This window comes from Thrips palmi, unplaced genomic scaffold, assembly GCF_012932325.1.
Source record: "Thrips palmi isolate BJ-2018 unplaced genomic scaffold, TpBJ-2018v1 HiC_scaffold_18, whole genome shotgun sequence".
NCBI lineage: Eukaryota > Metazoa > Arthropoda > Insecta > Thysanoptera > Thripidae > Thrips > Thrips palmi.
The window spans coordinates 13937013-13956063 of NW_023144627.1; the positions used below are offsets into that span (position 1 = coordinate 13937013).

General features: G+C 57.2%; 3 protein-coding genes across 4 annotated transcripts; 1 reads left to right on the top strand and 2 right to left on the bottom strand.

The window, feature by feature from the left end:
- Positions 1-463: 463 nt before the first annotated feature.
- Positions 464-3239, top strand: LOC117645557 (fructose-1,6-bisphosphatase 1). Its single transcript, XM_034385845.1, has 6 exons — positions 464-789; positions 1890-2034; positions 2117-2371; positions 2470-2607; positions 2698-2814; positions 2896-3239. The coding sequence occupies exons 1-6, from the start codon at positions 617-619 to the stop codon at positions 3082-3084; spliced, it is 1017 nt and encodes a 338-aa protein (XP_034241736.1). The 5' UTR covers positions 464-616; the 3' UTR covers positions 3085-3239.
- Positions 3240-3500: 261 nt separating this feature from the next.
- Positions 3501-18595, bottom strand: LOC117645554 (nuclear cap-binding protein subunit 1). Of its 2 annotated transcripts, XM_034385841.1 has the most exons (16): positions 18458-18595; positions 17883-17960; positions 17419-17507; positions 17144-17329; positions 16876-17055; positions 16606-16797; positions 16306-16521; positions 16113-16210; positions 15786-16025; positions 15566-15703; positions 15377-15480; positions 4631-4875; positions 4354-4532; positions 4008-4266; positions 3818-3931; positions 3501-3734 (listed from the first exon to the last, which is right to left on the bottom strand). In XM_034385841.1, exons 2-16 carry the CDS (start codon positions 17920-17922, stop codon positions 3621-3623), a joined length of 2394 nt encoding a protein of 797 aa, XP_034241732.1. In that variant the 5' UTR covers positions 17923-17960; positions 18458-18595; the 3' UTR covers positions 3501-3620. The 2 variants fall into 2 exon arrangements, with proteins under 2 accessions (XP_034241732.1, XP_034241731.1); XM_034385840.1 differs by lacking the exon at positions 18458-18595 and having other exon boundaries at positions 17883-18055.
- On the bottom strand, positions 18459-19007 carry LOC117644729 (U11/U12 small nuclear ribonucleoprotein 25 kDa protein-like). The gene is made up of 2 exons (XM_034384343.1): positions 18789-19007; positions 18459-18698 (listed from the first exon to the last, which is right to left on the bottom strand). Exons 1-2 carry the CDS (start codon positions 19005-19007, stop codon positions 18459-18461), a joined length of 459 nt encoding a protein of 152 aa, XP_034240234.1.
- Between the last annotated feature and the right edge of the window lie 44 nt (positions 19008-19051).

Sequence of the window (19051 nt, forward strand, 5' to 3'; positions counted from 1 at the left end):
AGCACGATTGTTCGGCTGAACCGGGTGGCGTGCCCGTTGGGTTGCCTGCGTGCCGGGCGCTGGGGGCGTGGCCACGTGCCGCAGGGAAGTGCTTACCCATTCCCAGTTCTCCCGGCCGAATCCGAACGAGTGGAACGAGTGGAGCTAATGAATGGAAATGGCGTGCATATGTTTACTGGCGTTGACGAAAGGCCGGCACGGCACTTTACTCAGTCCCACTCCTGCTTCGCCCAAGCCCCGTATTTTCGGCCCAGATGGTCCGAAATGAGTGTCTGCGACTCGGGGTGCTGGTTGCTTCGAGAAAACCATGACATGTTTTCCGCAGAGCAACAACGCGTTCCGCGCGAGCGGTCTTATTTTTAACAACGTAGCCGCCCCCTGCCCCCTCCTGTGCTCTGCCCCCCGCCCCGCCGCCCCCCGTCCCCTGCCTGGCCCCCTCCGCGCCGCAGCCGGCGCCGGTTCGACTCGACTCGTCAACGAGCACACAAGCAGCGCCGGCCGGCGAGACGACACAGGCCGAACCAACGACTCCATCCACACACGCACTCGGGCAGCAGCTTCGATCGGGTGCAACGCCGGCACGTCTTGAAGCCCACGTCCCGTCCAGGCCGCCGCCATGAGCAACCAGCAAGTCATGGACTCGGACTGCATGACGCTCACCAGGTTCGTCCTGGCCGAGCAGAAGAAGGTGCCCACGGCCACGGGCGAGCTGACGCAGCTGCTCAACTCCATCCAGACGGCCGTCAAGGCCATCAGCTCGGCCGTCCGCAAAGCTGGCATCGCCAACCTGTAAGTGTGTTGTGTCACCGTTGTTTCTTTAAGCAGTGGGGGTGCCGGCCGGCGTGCTGTATTTTTAGGCCCTCGCTGCATGACCCCCTTGCCGGTAAGCAGGTTGTGCTGGATGTTGTTGACCGCGAGGGGCCTGGCCGAGGGCCTGGCCCGACGACTGTGACAACATTTGACGACGGTCGCGCTATCTCGCGGGACGATAGCTACTATCGCCGCTGGACTCGAGGCGAGACTTCCCCGTCACGCCCACGCGCCGTCGCACCCGGAGCCCCACGCCCCACGCTCCGCGCCCCGCGGCGCCGGGAAAGGATTCCGCACCTGCTGGCCGGTGTTTGCTCATCTCGGATCCGACCGACCAGACCCCCGCGCCGCATCGCCCAGACGCGGACTTTGAAACTTGAACTTGTGGAAGGCGCGAGACAAACAAGCGCAGCCTCTAGTCTGCGAGATAAGGGCCCGGCGGCGATAGAAGGCCAGTGGCCGTGGCCGTCGTGGCCGAAGAGCCGGCCGGCGTCACTGCGGTGCGGGGGAGTTGTTGTTGTTGTTGACCCTCGCACCCCCTGGCCGCCCCTGTCATTCCCCGACCCGACGCCCCCGATCATTGCACCACGATGGGTTCAGTACTGATGCCGAACGGTGCTTCGTCGCTCTGTCTCTCTCGCTCCCCAGTGGGTCGCCGCATGGGGGCGAGAGGGACAGGAGCACTTATCGGCGATGATGGGGCAACGGCGGCCTGGCCCGTCCGGCCGGTGGCTGCGCGTGGCCGCGGCCTCCGCCGCCTCCGCCTGCACCTGCGCGTCGATGGGGCATTGTGGCCGCGTTGCCCGGCGTTGCCGCGTTCGACTGGACTCGTCTTGTCACTCGCTGCCGATTGGCGGCCCGCAGCCCGCACTGTTATGACACGGGCAGGGGGTGGGGGAGGGGGGGGGCTGATGTGAAAGTTGCAGTGCGCGCTCTCCGGCCCGCGTGCACAGCTTGCACGAGTGTGCGGAAAAAAGAGGGGGAGGGGGGGGGGGCTGATCCCGAGAGGGAATGGAAGGACGGTGCGACATCGCCGAGAGTACTAAGTGGCTCCGCTTTGCTGTGTGCCCCTCCCTCAGGTACGGCATCGCCGGCTCCACCAATGTCCAGGGCGAGGAGGTCAAGAAGCTGGACGTGCTGTCCAACGAGCTGTTCGTCAACATGCTCAAGTCGTCCTTCACCACCTGCCTGCTGGTCAGCGAGGAGGACGAGAAAGCCATCGTGGTGGGTATCGGTAGTTTTGTTCCGTCCCTTCTAAATTGGATACGGACACAGCAATCGATTTTTAATTTTGTTGCGCTGGTAGGTTGAGACCGAGAGGCAAGGGAAGTACATGGTGTGCTTCGACCCACTGGACGGCTCCTCCAACATCGACTGCCTGGCCTCCATCGGGTCCATCTTCGCCATCTACAAGAAGGCCGACGGCGCCAGCCCGCCCAGCACCAAGGACGTCCTCAAGGCCGGCAGCGAGGTGGTGGCGGCCGGCTACTGCCTGTACGGCAGCGCCACCATGATGGTGCTGTCCTTCGGCCAGGGTGTCAATGGTTTCATGCTCGATCCCGTAAGCTTTTTGAAAAAAAATTCTCTCATTGTGTCTGTTTCTTCTTTTCTTTTTACTGCTCCGTTATGTTGAGTGAATGTTTGATTTTTGGATTTTAGGCTATTGGAGAGTTCGTGCTGACTGAGCGGAACATGAGGGTACCCGAGAAGGGGAAAATCTACAGCATTAATGAAGGGTACACCTATTTGTGGGATGAGGCAATTAAGGAATACGTGAGGCAAAAGAAGGATCCCGCTGTAAGAAATCATACTACTTTTCCATCAAATTTTCTATATTCTAGTCTGTTTTTTTAAATTATTGTAAGGAATGTATTTTCTTTTTTTCAGTATGGTAAACCCTATGGTGCTCGTTACGTTGGATCAATGGTTGCTGATGTTCACCGCACACTGAAGTATGGAGGCATCTTCATGTACCCTGCCACCAAGGATGCTCCCAAGGGAAAGGTATGTCGCTAAGTAATAAATTGGCAGTTAATAAAAAGACTTCAGATTTTAAATTGAATTGCCATGTGTCCCTTGTTGCAGCTCCGTCTCATGTACGAGGCTATCCCCATGTCATATCTTATGGAGCAGGCAGGAGGAATGGCATCAAATGGAAGCAAGCGAATTTTGGACATTGTGCCTGAACAGATTCATCAGCGTACACCTGTGTTCCTGGGCTCCAAGAATGATGTTGAAGATTTGCTGGCCCTCATCAAGAAACACGGCAACTAAAAATTCAGTGGGCAATTAATGTGCATGAATAATTTTAGCAATCTGATTGCGTTAAAGACTGATACATGTGATATGTCCTTTTTACAAGCTCGTGCAATTTGTCATAATGGTGGAAGAGGATTTAGTATTTTTAATAAAAGATGCAATATTTTATATAGCTGCTTTTTATTCCAGTACTGCATTTTACAATAAAGAAACATGCCACAGCTAATGTTGACCTTAAAATAAAATGAAGGAGAGCAACAACCATAGTACATGATCCTACATGGTCAATAGTCAGTTTACATGAATTTTTACTCCATATAACATGCCATTTTAATGGCAACTGCTCAGTCAGTTGTGAAGGTGAAAGCACTTCTCTGTCCAATAGTGAGAACATACCATTACAATTCTCAGCCATTTCATTAAACTTGATATAATATTTACAAATAATTCTCTCTCAATTAATTTGACTTTGAGAGCAAGATGTTTCATTTTTATTTTATATGAATTTAAATGTCACTTTGGAAACAAACCACACAAGTAGGAATGCAAAACTATGACCTCAGTGATGTGAACTGATGGAATACGTCCATGATATGTGAATCTAAGTCTTGTGTGAAGAGCAGGGTTTCAAGTGTAGAGCTGTACTTCTGGACTTGCTCATTATGCTAAACAGAAAAAAAAAATACACACACAGTTAGATTAACAATAATAGTAGATAAACGGGATTTAAGAGTGCAATACTACTTACAGCAAGGAATACTTGTTGAAGACGGCCAATGGTCCATTTGTACCAGAAGGTGTTGTAGTCTTTGTTGTCGGTATCACATCGGACAAGATGCTCAGACAAAATCATGATAAATCTCTGCAAAGGGAAATAATAAAGAAATTAATCCTCAAATAATAGGACAAGGAATAACAAGCCCAGCACATGAACAAACCTGGAAAATGATCAGGAAAAGATTCTTTTGGTCAGCTTGGGCAGCTTCCAGCTTTTCTTCCATTCGCTCAACCATTTCTTCTGATGGCTTATCTTTCTCATCATGGTCTTCCCTCCTTCGCTTCCTGTCATCCTCGCTCTCACTATCACTGTCATGTCTACGAATTTTGTCCCTTGCTTCTGACAGTTCCCTCTGTAGTCTTGAAACATGTTTGTTCATTTTTCGGATGGTCAGGTGGAGGACTTCCCATATATACACCCTGTAGATGAGAAATAGAGACATGAATTGGTAATCAATTGTAATGTGCAAAAACTCAAATTAAAGATAAGAAAGAGAAAGGACATACTTGGTGAACTCTGACTGCATCTCTCTTGAAAAGATCCAGTTAGCAACGGCAGAACACTCAATAATTTGCAGCTTGAGCATTTTATCAATCAGCACACAAATCATTTGCTGGTGGTTCTTCCACAAGGAGAAGAGATTTCGCAGGATGCAGATCTGGGCCTCCTCAGACTCGGCGAGAGACTGAAAAATGGAAAAGGATACAGGCCATTACTTGACATGCAACTCAAAAAATTTTACTTGCTTTTTAATGGAAGTCACAAAAAGAAAAGAAAAATTACCTTAAAGATGAAGTGGAACTTGCCGATGGCGGCGAACGAGTGCGAGAAACTCTTGGAGCCCAAGTTGAGCAGCGTCTGCACGAACACGTCGATCTTGAGGGGGTTGAAGGCGCCCTCGCCCTCCACCTCGGCGTCCTGCCGGGGGTTGGGCAGGTCGGCCAGGACGTTGAGGACCTCCTCGGGGGTGCACTTCTGCCGCACCGCCACCACCATCTGATGGGCGGCCGTCGTGCCGGGGAGCGACGCTGCCAACAAAAACAAAAAGACAGCGGGTTAGAATCTTTCCCGTTTTATTTGTTTTGGATGGACAAGGCTGAAACGGCACCGCACCGCACGGGCATAATCAAACAGCAATAACGTTCGCGTCGGCGGTGCGCGGCGCGTTCCGAGGCGTGGGAGGATCCTTACTTCCCGCAAAGGCTGAGCCGACACCTCATGTTCACATGGCCAGGTCTGCCACTCGCCAGGACCGCACACCACACGGACCGCACCGCCAGAAAGATGAGGGCCGCCCCTCTCCCCGCCCCGCCCCTTTCCCCCGCGCAAGGTCACGTGGTCACACGGCAGCGCCGCGACGCCGCAGCGTCTTTGTAAATGAGCGTCCAGCGTGACGCCTCGCCCGCCTCCGCGCCCCGCCGGCCCCGCCCCCTTCCCCTTCCCCCGGCATATAATAATCGCCAGCAAAACGTGTGGCGTAAGGCGCGACTTTTGGCGGCGCGGCGCGGAGGGAAGTCCATCAGGCGCGAGGCGGGACACGGCGACCCGACAGGCTGACAGGCGGCCCTGGGTTCGAATCCCGGCCGGGGCGGCCGCGGGGCTAATGCGGTCTTCCAAAGGAGCCAGGGGCGTAGCTAGGCGCGACCAGGGGGAGGGCGGCACTGCGCCCACGGCACAGACAGAGTCCACGCCACAGGGCACGGCCCGGCACAGCCCGGCAGGAAAAGAAAGGAGTAAGAGGAAGATGCGGAGCCTACTTTACTCTCCTCGAGCAGGGCAGTGCTACACTAGGCGGGCGCCGCCACAGCCACAGCCAGGGGCTGCCAGGGGCACGGCGCGAGACCGTCACGGAGACCGTCACCGTGCAGTCACCTGACGCAACCCGCAGTCACGTCACGCCACCGCGCGGCCCATGACCTAGCCCTCAGACAGCAAACAACGACAACAACAAGCATGTGCCGACGGCGGCGGGATTCGAACCACCGAACCTGCCGCCAGCACTCGTTTCGGCGAATATCCGAGCTGCACCGCCTACAGTGCAGCGGGGCGGCCCGCTTCGCCCGCTTACGACAAGCTGTCGCTGCTGTCGCTTTCCTCCCAGATGCCCCGCGATTATTTTGGCAACCTAAAAGCCGAAAAGCAACGACCGCCCCCGGCTGCGCGTCGTCGCGCTGTCCCTCTCGCACCTCCCCGGAGAGCGGCGCGAGTGCGACGGAGACGGAGCGACACTGGCGGCAGATAACTGGCGGCATGGCTGGCGGGCTGTGCAGATGGCGAGCCCGATACGGCCATCCGCATTTCTCCATCGCGGGGCCCACTGCTCCAGCAGACCCATTTCGAGAGTCGTCTTCGTCGCCCCGTGTCTCTCACTCCATCGTGCAGTGTAGGTGCAACAGTCCGGCCGGGCCGGCCGGGCACACTGTAAGAGTCGTTTGGCCGGGTTGCCATTTCCCGCCTGGCGCGCGGTCCGGTCCCTCAAGAAGACCGATCTAGACCTTGGGGTGCCACCCCCCCCCCCCCCCCCGCCACACCGGGATGCACGGCGCATTAGCGTCGGCCGGCGTCGGCATGCGCCTCTTTTGGGCCTCTGCGTGCCGCGTGCGTGCCGCGTGCGTGCGGCGTGCGTGCCGCGTGCGTGCCGCGTGCGTGCCGCGTGCGTGCCGCGTGCGTGCCGCGTGCGTGCCGCGCGCGTTCCGGTGAGAGCGACAAGGACGGAAAGGGGGAACCGGGGGAACGAGGCGGAGGCGGGCAGAGGGCGGCAGAGGCGGCGGTGACTTCCGAACGCGGGCGCTGCTGTATTACACGGCGGTGGGTGCCTTCAACAATGCCACGCCAGGCCAGACGCCCGCCCCGTCGCACCGCCCCGCCCCGCCAGGGCGGTGAGCACGCCCTGCACGCCCTGCACGCCCTCCACGCCCAGGCGGCAGCATCCCAAGGAGAATCACCTTGCGCAACCACTTGCTCGCTTGCTACGGTTCCTGGCACCTCTTTTGCGGACGACATCAACTTTATGTCACCGACAGCCACGCGCAGTGCAGAGTGCGAATGTGTGTGTGCGGCCCCACACACGTCGCCCCCCGGGCACACGGACACGGGCTTTCCCTGCGCTGCCAAAACAATAGGGGGTCGGCTACTCGTTTCCGAATCCAATCCGACAGTTTGACGCGGGTTTTGGAGTTCGCTGACGCGGTCCCCAGGGACGCCGGCGGCACCCTCTGCTCACACACCAGACAGGCGCGAGCGAGCTCAGCCGCGCGCCCGCGGACCAGAAGCGACCGATGGCGCCGAAAAACTTCCCAAGATTATGAAACCATCACGGTAATCCAGAAGACGCGTGTCCGCATTCACAGGCCGCGGGCGGGCAGGGCTCCACGGAAGAGCGAAGCGCGCAGTAAAGCCGAGCCTGAGGCTAGCGGAGGAAAATAAACACGTCCAGCACACTGCAGCGAACGCGTTCCGCCAGGCAAAGCGCCAAGCAAGCAAGGGAAAGCCGAGCAGCCCTGACATGCCGTGTCGCTTCCCGCGAAATACGACCACCGAGCACCGGGCGCACGGGCCTCATGAGCCCCATGAGCACCGCCGCCATCGGCGGGTGCCATCAGATTATAGTGTGCAGTATGCGGGAGTCCTTGCCGGCGGCAGCGGGCGGCAGCCCCGCCGGCCGTTCCCAGGCCTGCCGTCCTGTTCCGCCGGCCCGACAGGCAGACAGACAGGCAGACACTCACACCTCCACGGGGCTAATAAGGGGCTCCCGTCGCGTGCCTTATGGCTCGGACCGCCGCGGTCCAGTCCCAGCAGACAGCAGGCAGTGGGCTCAATCTTCCGTCAGAGTACGAAAACAACCCTTCGCAGACAACCACAACAAGAGGTGCTGGACTTGGTTGGTGTTGTCCTCCTCCCCTGCTCGTGTTGACGACGTCAGACGTCAGCATCGCGAGCAGCGCGGCGCGCGTAGCACAGCAGCGGAGACACGACAGGTGCACCGTCACCCGCCGCGCCGCGCTGCCGCCGCGCTCCCACTCACTCTCACTTTCCGTTCAAGATGGTTATCGGCGAGGAGAGGCGGCAAAAGGCTGTCCGATCGAGCGGAGCAGCGCGGCGCAGCGCGGCGCCACAATGCAGCGGAAGCGCCAGGCGCCTCCCGAAACGGTCGCGCCGTCTCTTTCGCACTCACGGGGCGCCCCGCAGGGGTGCGAGAGAGACAGAGCGACAAAGCCCCCGCAGCGGGCCGAACGGGGAGGACGGGGAGGACGAGGACGCCGGCGACGACGGCAGAGTCCTGGACGCCGCGCCGCGGTGATTTCGTCGCCGTCAAGGGGCGTTCCGCGGGGTGCGAGAGGGACAGAAGGACGAAGGCACCGGCGGCCGAGGCCCGCGCTGGCCGGACACAGACGGCGGCCGCCAACGCGCTGGAACCTTCAGAATCTAATTCGGACTGCGACGGGAAATTCTCTCGCCTTGGACGCGCACCGCATGCAGCCATACAGCGCACGGCACCTCAAGAAGGCACGCGGCACCAAGGCGGGGCGGGGCGAAGCGGCGGCCTCCGACATCTTTTTTTTCCGCGCGGCGCTGGGACTTCCCTCGGCGAGCCAGGACGCGGATAGCCCGCGGGGCGGAAGGCCTGGAAGACCTGGAAGGCCTGGAAGGCCGACCCTCCTCTCCAGGACGCCCCGGTGCCCCGGTCCACTTCGGGCCGGCCGGCAGATCCATCGGCGGTGACGTCACTTCCACCGGAGCGACAGAGCGACGCCGCCAGACAGGCAGGCAGGCAGGCAGCTAGCCGTCCCCTTCACGGCACTTTCCTCGCGACAAGTAGCCTTCTCTCTCTCTCCGTCCGTGCATGGGCATGTCATGAGCGGCATGAGGCCCTATGGGAGCCGCGACAATGCCGGGCCAAGCCACGCCGGGCCATGCCGTGCCGGCCGTGGACCAAGGATGAAAGCGACAACGGGGCGGAGCACAACAATCGCCACACGACCACGGTAATAATCGTGCGCCGCGTTTCACCGCGCCATCACCGACTCGCCGAGGACTCACCTCGGCAGCAGCGCGACGACAACGCCGTCAAACTAGACGCCGCGGTGCCAGAGAAGGCCACTCTGGTGGACACTTACGCCGCTTCCGAGACCGAAGTAGAAAAATTTGTTCCAAACTTGAAGAGACAGAAAAACCACACCAATTCCCGTTTGAAAAAAAATTGTCAACCAGTCACACACGACCGTTTCGTTCGTTCCCACGTCGACGCCGGGGCCGCCAAAAGACATCCACAGTCCTTCGGACGTCTTGCTCTCCACCTCCCGCGCGTCCGCGGTGGTGGTCCGCGGTGCAGGCGGCGGCAGTGGAGGGGCAGGGCCAGAGCGTCCACCTGGCCAGCCATGCGTGCCCGGAGCGGACGGCCCGGACGGCCGCGGCGCGGCGCAGCGATAATATTCACCCATTCATTCGCGGCGCCGTTGCATCAAATCCATTGAGCAACACCCCTCCCCCCCCCTCCCCAGGAAGGAGCGCGCGGGCCGCGCGATAAGGGAAAGGAAGCCCCACTGGGCGGGGCGGGGCGGGCGGGGCTGGACGGACTAGAGGGCCGACCGGCCATGCGGTCAGACCCAATTGTCAAGTCACCGAGTGAAAAATAAGTGGGCGGTCGCCGCGCCCCTTCACGGTGCGTAAGCGCCTCTTCCGACAAGGCAGTGCGCCGCCTTGGCGCCGCCTGCAGTGCACCAGCAGCACCAACAGCGCGCAACTTAGCAAAATAATTTATCCTTTTCCGAAAAGGAAAGTGTAGAAGGTCTGCTCCGCGATGCAGTGAAGGGGCAGAGGCGGCGGAAACGTCCACTCGGGGCAAATGTATTCCCAAGGCGGGGATGCGGCGCGCTTCGGGGCGGAGGCGTCCTCTTCCTCCGGGTGGCCGCGGACTTCGTGCCCGCCGACGAGAACAAGGCCGAGTACATGGAGAGGCAGCGGCAGACGGAAACTTCCCCCCGGGGCGAGGCGGCCCGCCGAGACATCCAGACAAGCACCTCGCCAGACTCGCTGGGGGCGGTCAGCAGGGCGACCCGGTCGCTTGGAGATAGCGCGCGCGACAGCGTGACTGTGGTCACGTGTGCACACAGGGCGCTGAACACGCGTTTCAAACAAACCGCGTTCCAATTATGGCGAGAAAAACACTTTTAGCATAGTAGGAGCGCAGCGGGGCTTCCGGCGTCGCGTCCTCCCCGACGTCCGCGCGACCCTCGCGGTGCTCGCGGTGGTGCTCGCACGCAGCTCGCTGCCGAACGGCGGGCCGGGTCGGCTGCGGATGCATAAACCACACGGCCAGCGTCGTTCCTTCCATCTTTCATCGCAGCGGGCCGTTTTCGTCGCTTCGTCTCTCTCACTCCCGTGCGGTGCGCCTCAGGAGTGCGAGAGAGACGGAAACGACTCTCGGAATCAGTCTGCAGTGGCGGCGCTAAGGTCGCACACTCACATTCACACGCACATTATGCACACTCTGGCGGCTGTTTGGAAAGGCGAAAGGGGGGGAAAGGGGGGGGGGGGCGTCGCGCCCGCGGGCCGCAGGGTACCGCAGGGCACTGCAGGTGGGGGCGGCGCTGGCGTGCCGACGCCCCGCGACGCCCGGAGGCAGGCGGGCTCGTCGGCCCGTCACAGTCGCGACCGCCACGCAGCCCGGAGCACGCCGTCGTAGTACCGCGAGACCGCAAGCCACCCGCAGGCCAGCCGCGCCGCGCCGTACCGCCAGACTCGCGCCGCCGCAACCCGTCCGCGGTGCTGGATACGCCTCAACAGCAGCAGCCCCTTGGGATTACCACCGGAGTGCAGTGTAGTGCCAGTGCAGTGCAGTGAACCAGTGCGAGGGGGTCCGCGCCTTCGGGTCGGGAGACACATGCAGGCGTGATGGTGACAGACTGGCGAGATGCCGAGACCAGGGGCGGTTCGGACGGCGCTGCCGGCCAAGGCCTTCGTCCTGGTGAGTGGAAACGGGAACAAGACAACAACGAAACAGACGCCGCACAAGTTGAACCTCAGCAGTTCGGGCACCTGAGCTAGTCAAAATCAGCGCAGAGAGTCAAAGAAAACAACAAAATGAAGGGCGACGGGCGAGGAGGTTTCATTACTTTCAGTACTTTCGAGACAACTCAATGGTTCAAACAAGGGGGAAAAGAAAACTGCTTCAGAAATACCGAGCAGCGCAGAAAAGTGCGTCCAACAGCCGCGAGGTAAACAAACGGCCCGGACGCAGCATTACGTGTGCGTGGTCATGACTACGGGAAACAAGGCGGGCAGCCAAGCGGCGCGCGCGGACCAGCGCGAACCCCTGCCCACCTGTTTCTTGCTCTTCATCACCTCCTCGGCGGGGGCCGGGCCGGGCCAGGCGGCCGCAGCCAGCGGGTGGCGGCCCGCGTCCGGCCGTAAGAAAGGCACAGCCTGGGCAAAGCACCGCGGAAGGAAGGCAATATAATTAAAGTCACTTTCCCCCAATCATGATCTATCTCGCGTCCCGCATAATCCGCCGCAGTGCGCTCAGAGACAAAGCCCGTCGCGCCGCTGGTGCGAGAGAGACAGAGCGACAGCCCGGAGCAAGGGCGGGGACAAATCAGCCGGGCCGCCGCGCTGTCCGGCGGCTGGAGTCTCGACTCCAGGGCTCGGCCCGTCACGTCGGCCGCGCCAATGGCGGCGTGGCGTGCCGATCCCTTTGCCGGCAGAATGCCCGCTGCAAAACAAATTGCCCGTTCATTTTCTCCTCGTCCGACGGTCCGCTAGTTCGCTAGGCGCGGTGGGCGGCGAGCTCGGCGCCCGCGGATTCGAGGATAGGCAGCCCCGCGAGGCACTGCGTGCTGCGGGCGTGCCTACCCGGCAGTCCGCAGGCGCCCGGGTGGGTCCGCCCCTTCTAACTTGCCCGTCTCCACTCCACCACCAGGTAGCGCTGCTGGCATGCTGCCCGCCCCGCGCGCCGGCCGCGCTAGCGGCCACCCTCACGGCGCCGGCCAGCGCGACGCCCACGCTCAGCCTGCCGTGCTGCTTCGCGTCGGCGCAGAACGCCACCAGCCTGGGCCCCGTCGTCGTCCTGCGTCGTGACGACGAGAAGCCCGCGGGGATGGCGCTGACGGCGGGGGCCGGGGAGCCGGCCGACCCCACCTGGGAGGCCACCCTCCGGCGCGCCGCCACGCGGGCCCTCACCTGGGACGGCCTGCCCGACGCGCCCTTCGTCGCGTCGCACCACAGTAAGGAGACGAGGGTCTTGGTCTCCACCACTATCAAATCTTCCGGGAAGCGCGGTCGATGCGACTCGGCCATTGCTTTGACCGGCGCGAACTCCTCCCTACAACCCACGACGCCGTGCTTCCGTTCCGCAGGTGCCGAGGTGCTGGCGGCCCTGGACGAGCCCAGCGACATCCGCGTCCTGGCCCGGGGCCTGCTGGTGGCGGACCGCGACGGCAAGCCCGTCTTCCGCGAGGTCGACCTGCCCGGCGAGCGCTGCGTCGACTGCCCCGCCGAGCTGCCGGGGCCTAACGGTAAGTGGAGGGGTGCGGCGCTGCGGCGTGGCCGATGGGCGCGCTGCGCGTCCTCGCCCCGCCGCCACCGTGACCGGCCGGCCGGCCGGCTCGTCCTGCTCGTCCTCAAGGACCCCCCGGGGCCGCCAAATCCGGCGCGGCATCCTTCCGGAAGGAAGTGACTGGATTGGCGGCGCCGGGTGACAGTGACGGCACAATCCCTGTTCCACTGTTGCAGGCGAGAGCATCAAGGCCATGTGGAGCGTGCGGCGGATTCGCCACAGCGGGCCCAACGCGGACCACCGGCCCTGCTACGAGCTGCAGTTCAGCGTCACGCCCATCGTGCCCGCGCTGCCGCCGCTCAGCCAGTGGGAGCCGCCGGCGTCGACGCGCGGGTTGCGCGCGGGGCTGCGGGCCGAGAGCCGCGTCAGCCGGCAGCGCGAGCTGCGACCCAAGGGCCTCATCCTGCGCGTCAACCCCGAGCCGGACACGCTGCCGCTGCAGCAGCTGGCCGCCAACGCTCTGGCCAAGGCCAACGCCCTGGCCAAGGCCAGCGCGCTCGGCGGCCAGGTCAACAACGCCCTGACGCAGCGCACGGACGCCGTCGGCCGCGCCACCAGCGCGTCGCCCACCACGACCAGGGTGCACGAGCACCTGCACCACCACTTCTACGTGCGCGGCGGCGTGCCCGTGTACGCGGGCAGCACCACGGAGACAGAGTTCCCCAGCACGACGGCGGGGGTCTTGGGCGGCGCCGCGCCCACCGCGTCGCGGCCGCAGTCCTTCCGGCCGTCGCCGCAGTACCACGAGTACTCGCAGCCCGACCCGCTGTTCCACGGCATGCCCCACGGACTGCCCCACGGCTTCGCGCACGCCGCCACGCCCACGGTGCACATCGGACAGACGAGCCCCGCGACGCAGCCGAGTCCGCCAAGCCCGGCGCACTACCCCACCTCCATCAACGAGCAGCTGCCGCCGGCGCGCGACGGCACCGACACCCGCGTGCCGTACGTGTCCGCCACCAAGCAGTCCGTCGTGCCGACCGCCACGTCGCGCCCCGCTACGCACGCGCCGACCACGCTGCGCTTTCCGGCCGACCCCGAGTCCGGCCCCACCGTCACCATCCTGCCCTCGTCCGCGTCCACGCTGTCGCGGCCCGCCACGCCGTCTGCGCCGCCGGCACTCACCACGCAGGCGCAGGTCTACCGCATCTCGGGCGGCTACACGTTCACGACGCCCAACTCGGTCGACGTGACGCGGCCCACCAAGACCAAGGGCAAGCTGCCGTTCAAGATCAAGAACAAGGTGCCCGCCAGCCACTACTACGAGATCGGCCGCCCCACCAAGGTGTACCCGACGCCGGCCCAGGAGGACGCGGGCGACGCGAGCCACACGCCCGAGGCTCCGCGAGGAAGCACCGGAAGCAGCAGCCTGCCGGCGCTGGCCGCGTCCGCCACCACGCCCGCCCCCACGGAGTACCTCTCCGAGTACCCGGCCGCCACCGTCCGCGGCACCACGGCCGGGCAGGCCGTCGTGACCAGGCCCAGCACCAGGCTCAGCACCAGGCCCAGCACCAGGCCCAGCACCAGGCCCAGCGCGCCACCCCACCTGGTCAGCAGCGTGGCCCCCACGGTGCCGCTCTTCACGCCGCACTACGGCAAGGACTTCGAGATGTCCATCCTCAAGGTCATGACGTCCAAGGTGCCCACGTACATCGACATCTTCACGGAGAACGGCGTCCGCGTCACGACGGTACGGCCCACGGAGGACACGACGGTGCCCGACGAGCAGACCTTCACCACGAGGTACTCGGGCGGCGACGCGGGCACGCAGGCCGTCCTCACCAGCACGAGGCTCTTCACGGAGAACCCCACCCGGGGCCCGTACTCGCTCGTGGCCAACGCCACCGAGGGCAAGCTGTCCACCACCCTCCACACGCGGACGCCCAGCCCCGAAGTGTCGACGCCGTCGTCGCCGTTGCAAATCACCTTCTTCGTGGCCTCCGAGGACGACAAGGACGAGGCCAAGCAGCCGTCCGCCGCCAGTGCCGTGGCCAGCACGCTCGTGGCCGACCCCTTCCGGCAGGACGACGCCACAACGTACCAGTACACCATCCTCCGGTCCGTCAAGCAGAGCATCGACGTCATGAGCCGCGAGAACGACACGGAGCACGAGGAGTCCAGCACCAGCGCCGTGCCCACCGCCAGCACCAGGCGCATCTTCACGAGCAGGGACGAGGCCGCCAACAACGTCCTGCCCAACGAGCTGCCCAACGGGGGCGAATATGGACACGGCGCCGACACGTCAGGAAGCACGAGCGCTCCACTCGCCTTCTCCATCGTCAACGGGCACACCAATCACATAAACGGAAAAGCGAAACACGTCACAGAAAGCTACTCTCAATTGCTGAAAAATCTCTCTCTCAGCACAGAAGTCCCCACAACTCGAAAGCCGTGGAGGCCCAGCACACGACGTCCGTGGCGGCAGAGAAGCAGCTATAAAGATTACTACCAACAAAGACGGGGATCAAATCACACAACAACAGCGTCATCGGTTGACCCAACGTCCATTATTGAAAGTCGTAAGACATACTCAATATCAAGGAAAAGAAAGCCTTCTCATACGCAACAGAGTAAGTCATACCTTAAAAATCAGAAACCTAGGAGACGAGAACGAGTAGATTACCCAAATGAAAACTTTGATCCTCAAAGCAATTCAGACTTAAGAGGAATACGTAGACTTCCAAATCAAGTAAGACATTGGCAGCAAACCAATGCAGACGCAAGATAATTGACTACTCAAACTATCAAACTGTATATAGGACGTAAATAAATTTGTACAGTTGTTAATTTAAATTTTATACATTTGTTATTGTAAAATAGTTTCTAAATAGACATGACTGTCAGTGAATGCTGTTGTTAATTTTAAAATGGAAACCTTCAAAATAAAAACTGGACGAAACCATAGCACTTCTGATTTCTGATTGTCACAAGCTACAACAAAAACAAATGCCTTCTGGTTGAAATTCTAGACTCACCAGCATTATCGTGGGTGTATTTGTAATCTGGCTCTGGCTTTGGAGGCAACAGTGGTTCATAAACTTCTGGCATGATTTCTTTTATCCTCTGATAATATGAGAGGCTGGAAAATGAGAAAGACTAATGACATTCTAGCAGCCAACAGTAACACATCCTACCACAAAAAGAAATTTGTGAAATGATATTACCGTAAAGCCTTCTGCAGCACCTCTTTGACAAATTTTGGTCTGGGGTGCTCCAGATCAAGCTGAAGACAGAAATCCCAATCATCCCAAGACCAACGGAATTGGAAGTTGCTTAAGTGATAAGAAAACCATGCAACAAATCTGTGGAGAAAAACATTGAAATTAATGTGTACTTACACTTAAACAACACTATCAGCATTAGATAAATGAAAAATAAGCTTACCTATCAAAGCATGTAACATTCATGGTATCTATGCGCATGAAAAGAATTTCTGTTGCCTGGGCTAGAACTTGCGGCATTGTACTAGGCTGCAGCTTGCACAGTTCAATAAGAATGGAACCATAGCAGATTTCAAGGTAACGAGGAGTGGGCATGTGGAATAACTCAGCAAAAATAATTTCCACAATAGAATATTCCAAAGGAATCTTTGTCTTGTATGGAAAATTCAATAAATTAGCAGCACTGTGGGAAGAAATATTCACTGAAATTACTACCAGAACAGGCAATTATTTAAACACATACAAAGTTACCAAAAGTGTTGCTGCTTACCAATCTTTCCTTTCTAGGTGATTCACTTCTAATATTTGATGCAAATGTTCTTCAATTAGGAATCTTTCAATAGAATGGGCCCCAGGCAAAATTGGACCCTAAAACAACAAATTTCCGATAATTTGGTATTTTTTTAAATTAAAGGTGGTAAAAATAATAAAATAAAGGGCAGTACATAGAATAATTATAGTACCTCTGGGCAGTCAGTGTAGTCAAACATTCGGAAAACAACCCAAGGCATAGGGTACTCAAAGCTAGGATCATGTGGAGGAGGAAGGAGAGTAGGCAAGTTGTGCTGCAGAGCTTCGCAAAGAATGCTGTCAAATGCCAAATATGGTCTTGGTATGTGTTTTTCAACCCAGTTGTCCTGACGCAGCTTTCGGACTTGAGCCCACAGACAATCCAGGTACTGGAAGCCAAAAGGACAGACACATAAAAGCACTGTGCCTTACAACACAGCAAAACACATAAAAACAAGGTTATGATCAATTACCTCCTCCTGAGGATGTGGGGTATCTTGAGACCAAACTCTCAAAGCTGTATGGTGCTTCTTACTTCTTTTGTTAAGGAAAACCTCTATCTTAACCAGAAGCATTTCAAGTTGAGATTCTTTTTTCTCATATAATTCTCTGCCAACCCATGGCAAGGCCGATAAGACAGAATAAACATACCAATCTTTGCGGACCTGCAAGAAAGCAAAGGAGTTGTTGTACCTTCACTATTCCTGATTCCGAAATAGTAGACGTAAAGAACATGTACTCACATTGGGGACACCCTCCTCTTTAGCAACATCAACCATGTTGTCAAGCAATTGAATCAAGGAAGTTGCAGCAATAACATGGCAATTTACTAGATCTGCCAAAAACCGAAGAGAATATCGAGCGGCGTCCCAACGACAGTTTTTCAATGCCTCCTTAAAGTTCCTGACCATATGTTCGACGAACTGGAATAGAAGTCAACATTGAAAAGATTGTTCTGGCTAGATTGATGAGCAATGTCACCAGCACATGACACAAATACAGATACTTTACCTCTCCTCCAAAATTGTAATTCTTGGCATTCAGAAGACCCACTAATGTGGTATAGACAGTGCACTTTTCCGGCATTTTGATTGCACATTCTGAAAGAATACGGAGGATCTTGGCCTTGAAGCTGGCCAAATCAGCTTCAAGTACACTTGCTAGTCCTTCCAAATTACTCTCCAACGAGGCAGTACTCTAGAACAACAAAGGAGCACATATATAAGAAATCAGTTTCAGAGGTAGCATATGATAATAAGAAATCATGAAATATAAAATATAGGAACCTTTTCTCCAATTCGGAGGATAAGAGTCTCCAAGCGATCCTCGATTTCTTGGTTCTCTGATACCCTCCTCCTCTTGCGGTGAGCACGCTCTATCATTTGAAGAAACAAAAAGTATAGTAAAGAAAGTGTAGGAGCATGAAATTGTGGAAATGATAAAACAAAAGTCCATGTCAATGATGGATCTGAGTGACATTGCAATAGCTAAGGATATCATCACTTATCGCTGGCTTGATCATCAGAGGCAACTTGGTAGGAACCATGACATAAATATAAATAAATATTGAAAATATGCAGAGGTAATTTAAAGGTCCGCATAAAAAATTTAGACTCGTTTTATTCACGTAACAGACAAGGACAAATCTCTAATCACAAAGAGAAGAGGTATTGGGAAAACAATGACAAATACTCAGAGCTAACCTATAAGCTGACAATAAAAGAAGAAAATTACAACAGTTTGTACGAACCATAACCGTCGTCGTCATCATGAGGTCTTCTGCGACTCATTTTTCAGCTTTCGTGAGCTCGGTTTTCACACAAGACTCCTACAAAACAGAGATAAACGTCAAAGCCGGACGCCACTACATACGCCAAAACTCCAAACTCGACGATAAAATGAGGGGAGGTGGGGGGAGAGGGGAGGTCGCACCAACAGCAGCACATGAAAGTCAGAACGAAGGGCAAGAATCATCTAAGTTTAAGAGTCACATTCTGTTCGAAAATGCTGAATTCCTTAGTTTAAGCTACAAGAAATCATCCGAAAAAAATCTAAGGTATCGGATATCCATTTCCACACTTTCGAGGTGCATGTGAAATTTTATAGATGCAGAGTGTTGTCATGCCTGCTGCAATGCCGCGACTTTTGAAATGGACTAACTGGACAATCTAGGACGTTTTTTCACAACAGTACACCTCATGTTTAAACTGAGTCAACTGACTTACTGTCTTTGCTTCTTTTATCAATATAAATAAAAATAAAAATTGACAAGAGTCTTTCCATACGGTACTGCACAACCAATGTAATATAAAGTAAATTGCTTACATCACTTTCTTCGCTCACGCAATCTTCTAATAAAGTCTACTCTGGAACGATTATGTATACTATAACTGGAAAGAAGCTTTTTATCTTCCTTTAAAGGTTGAGATTCGAAACACAGCCAATGCGAGCGCCAAATGTGGCGCCAACTTAATTTCTGAGAGTTCTTCTGACGCATCAAGCGCAATGTCATGTAGCGCTTCAGAGCATGCTTCAGGTCGAGGACTGTGGCTGTCCCTTGAGGTACCTACATGAAAAAATATAAAAACTTGTGTTGAAATTTGGCCCAAACAACTTGTAATAAATGTTAACTATCATGCATGGTCGAGCTACGTACAACAATAGGCAGTTCTTCACCGTCTCCACGTACAACATAAACTGTCATAGAACGCCCAAACTGTAAAGCCACTTGAGCGTTCACCTCTTCAAATGTGACTTCATTCGGTAAATCACGTAAGACTGGATCATCAGGTAGCAGTTTGGTCAGAGTTGAGCTGGTAAGCTTCATCAATTCCTCATGACTGAGACTACCACTGTCATCAACCTGGTCATTCATTGAACCAGCCGTCTTAAACGTGTTTTTCTCTATTTTCTGTTTCT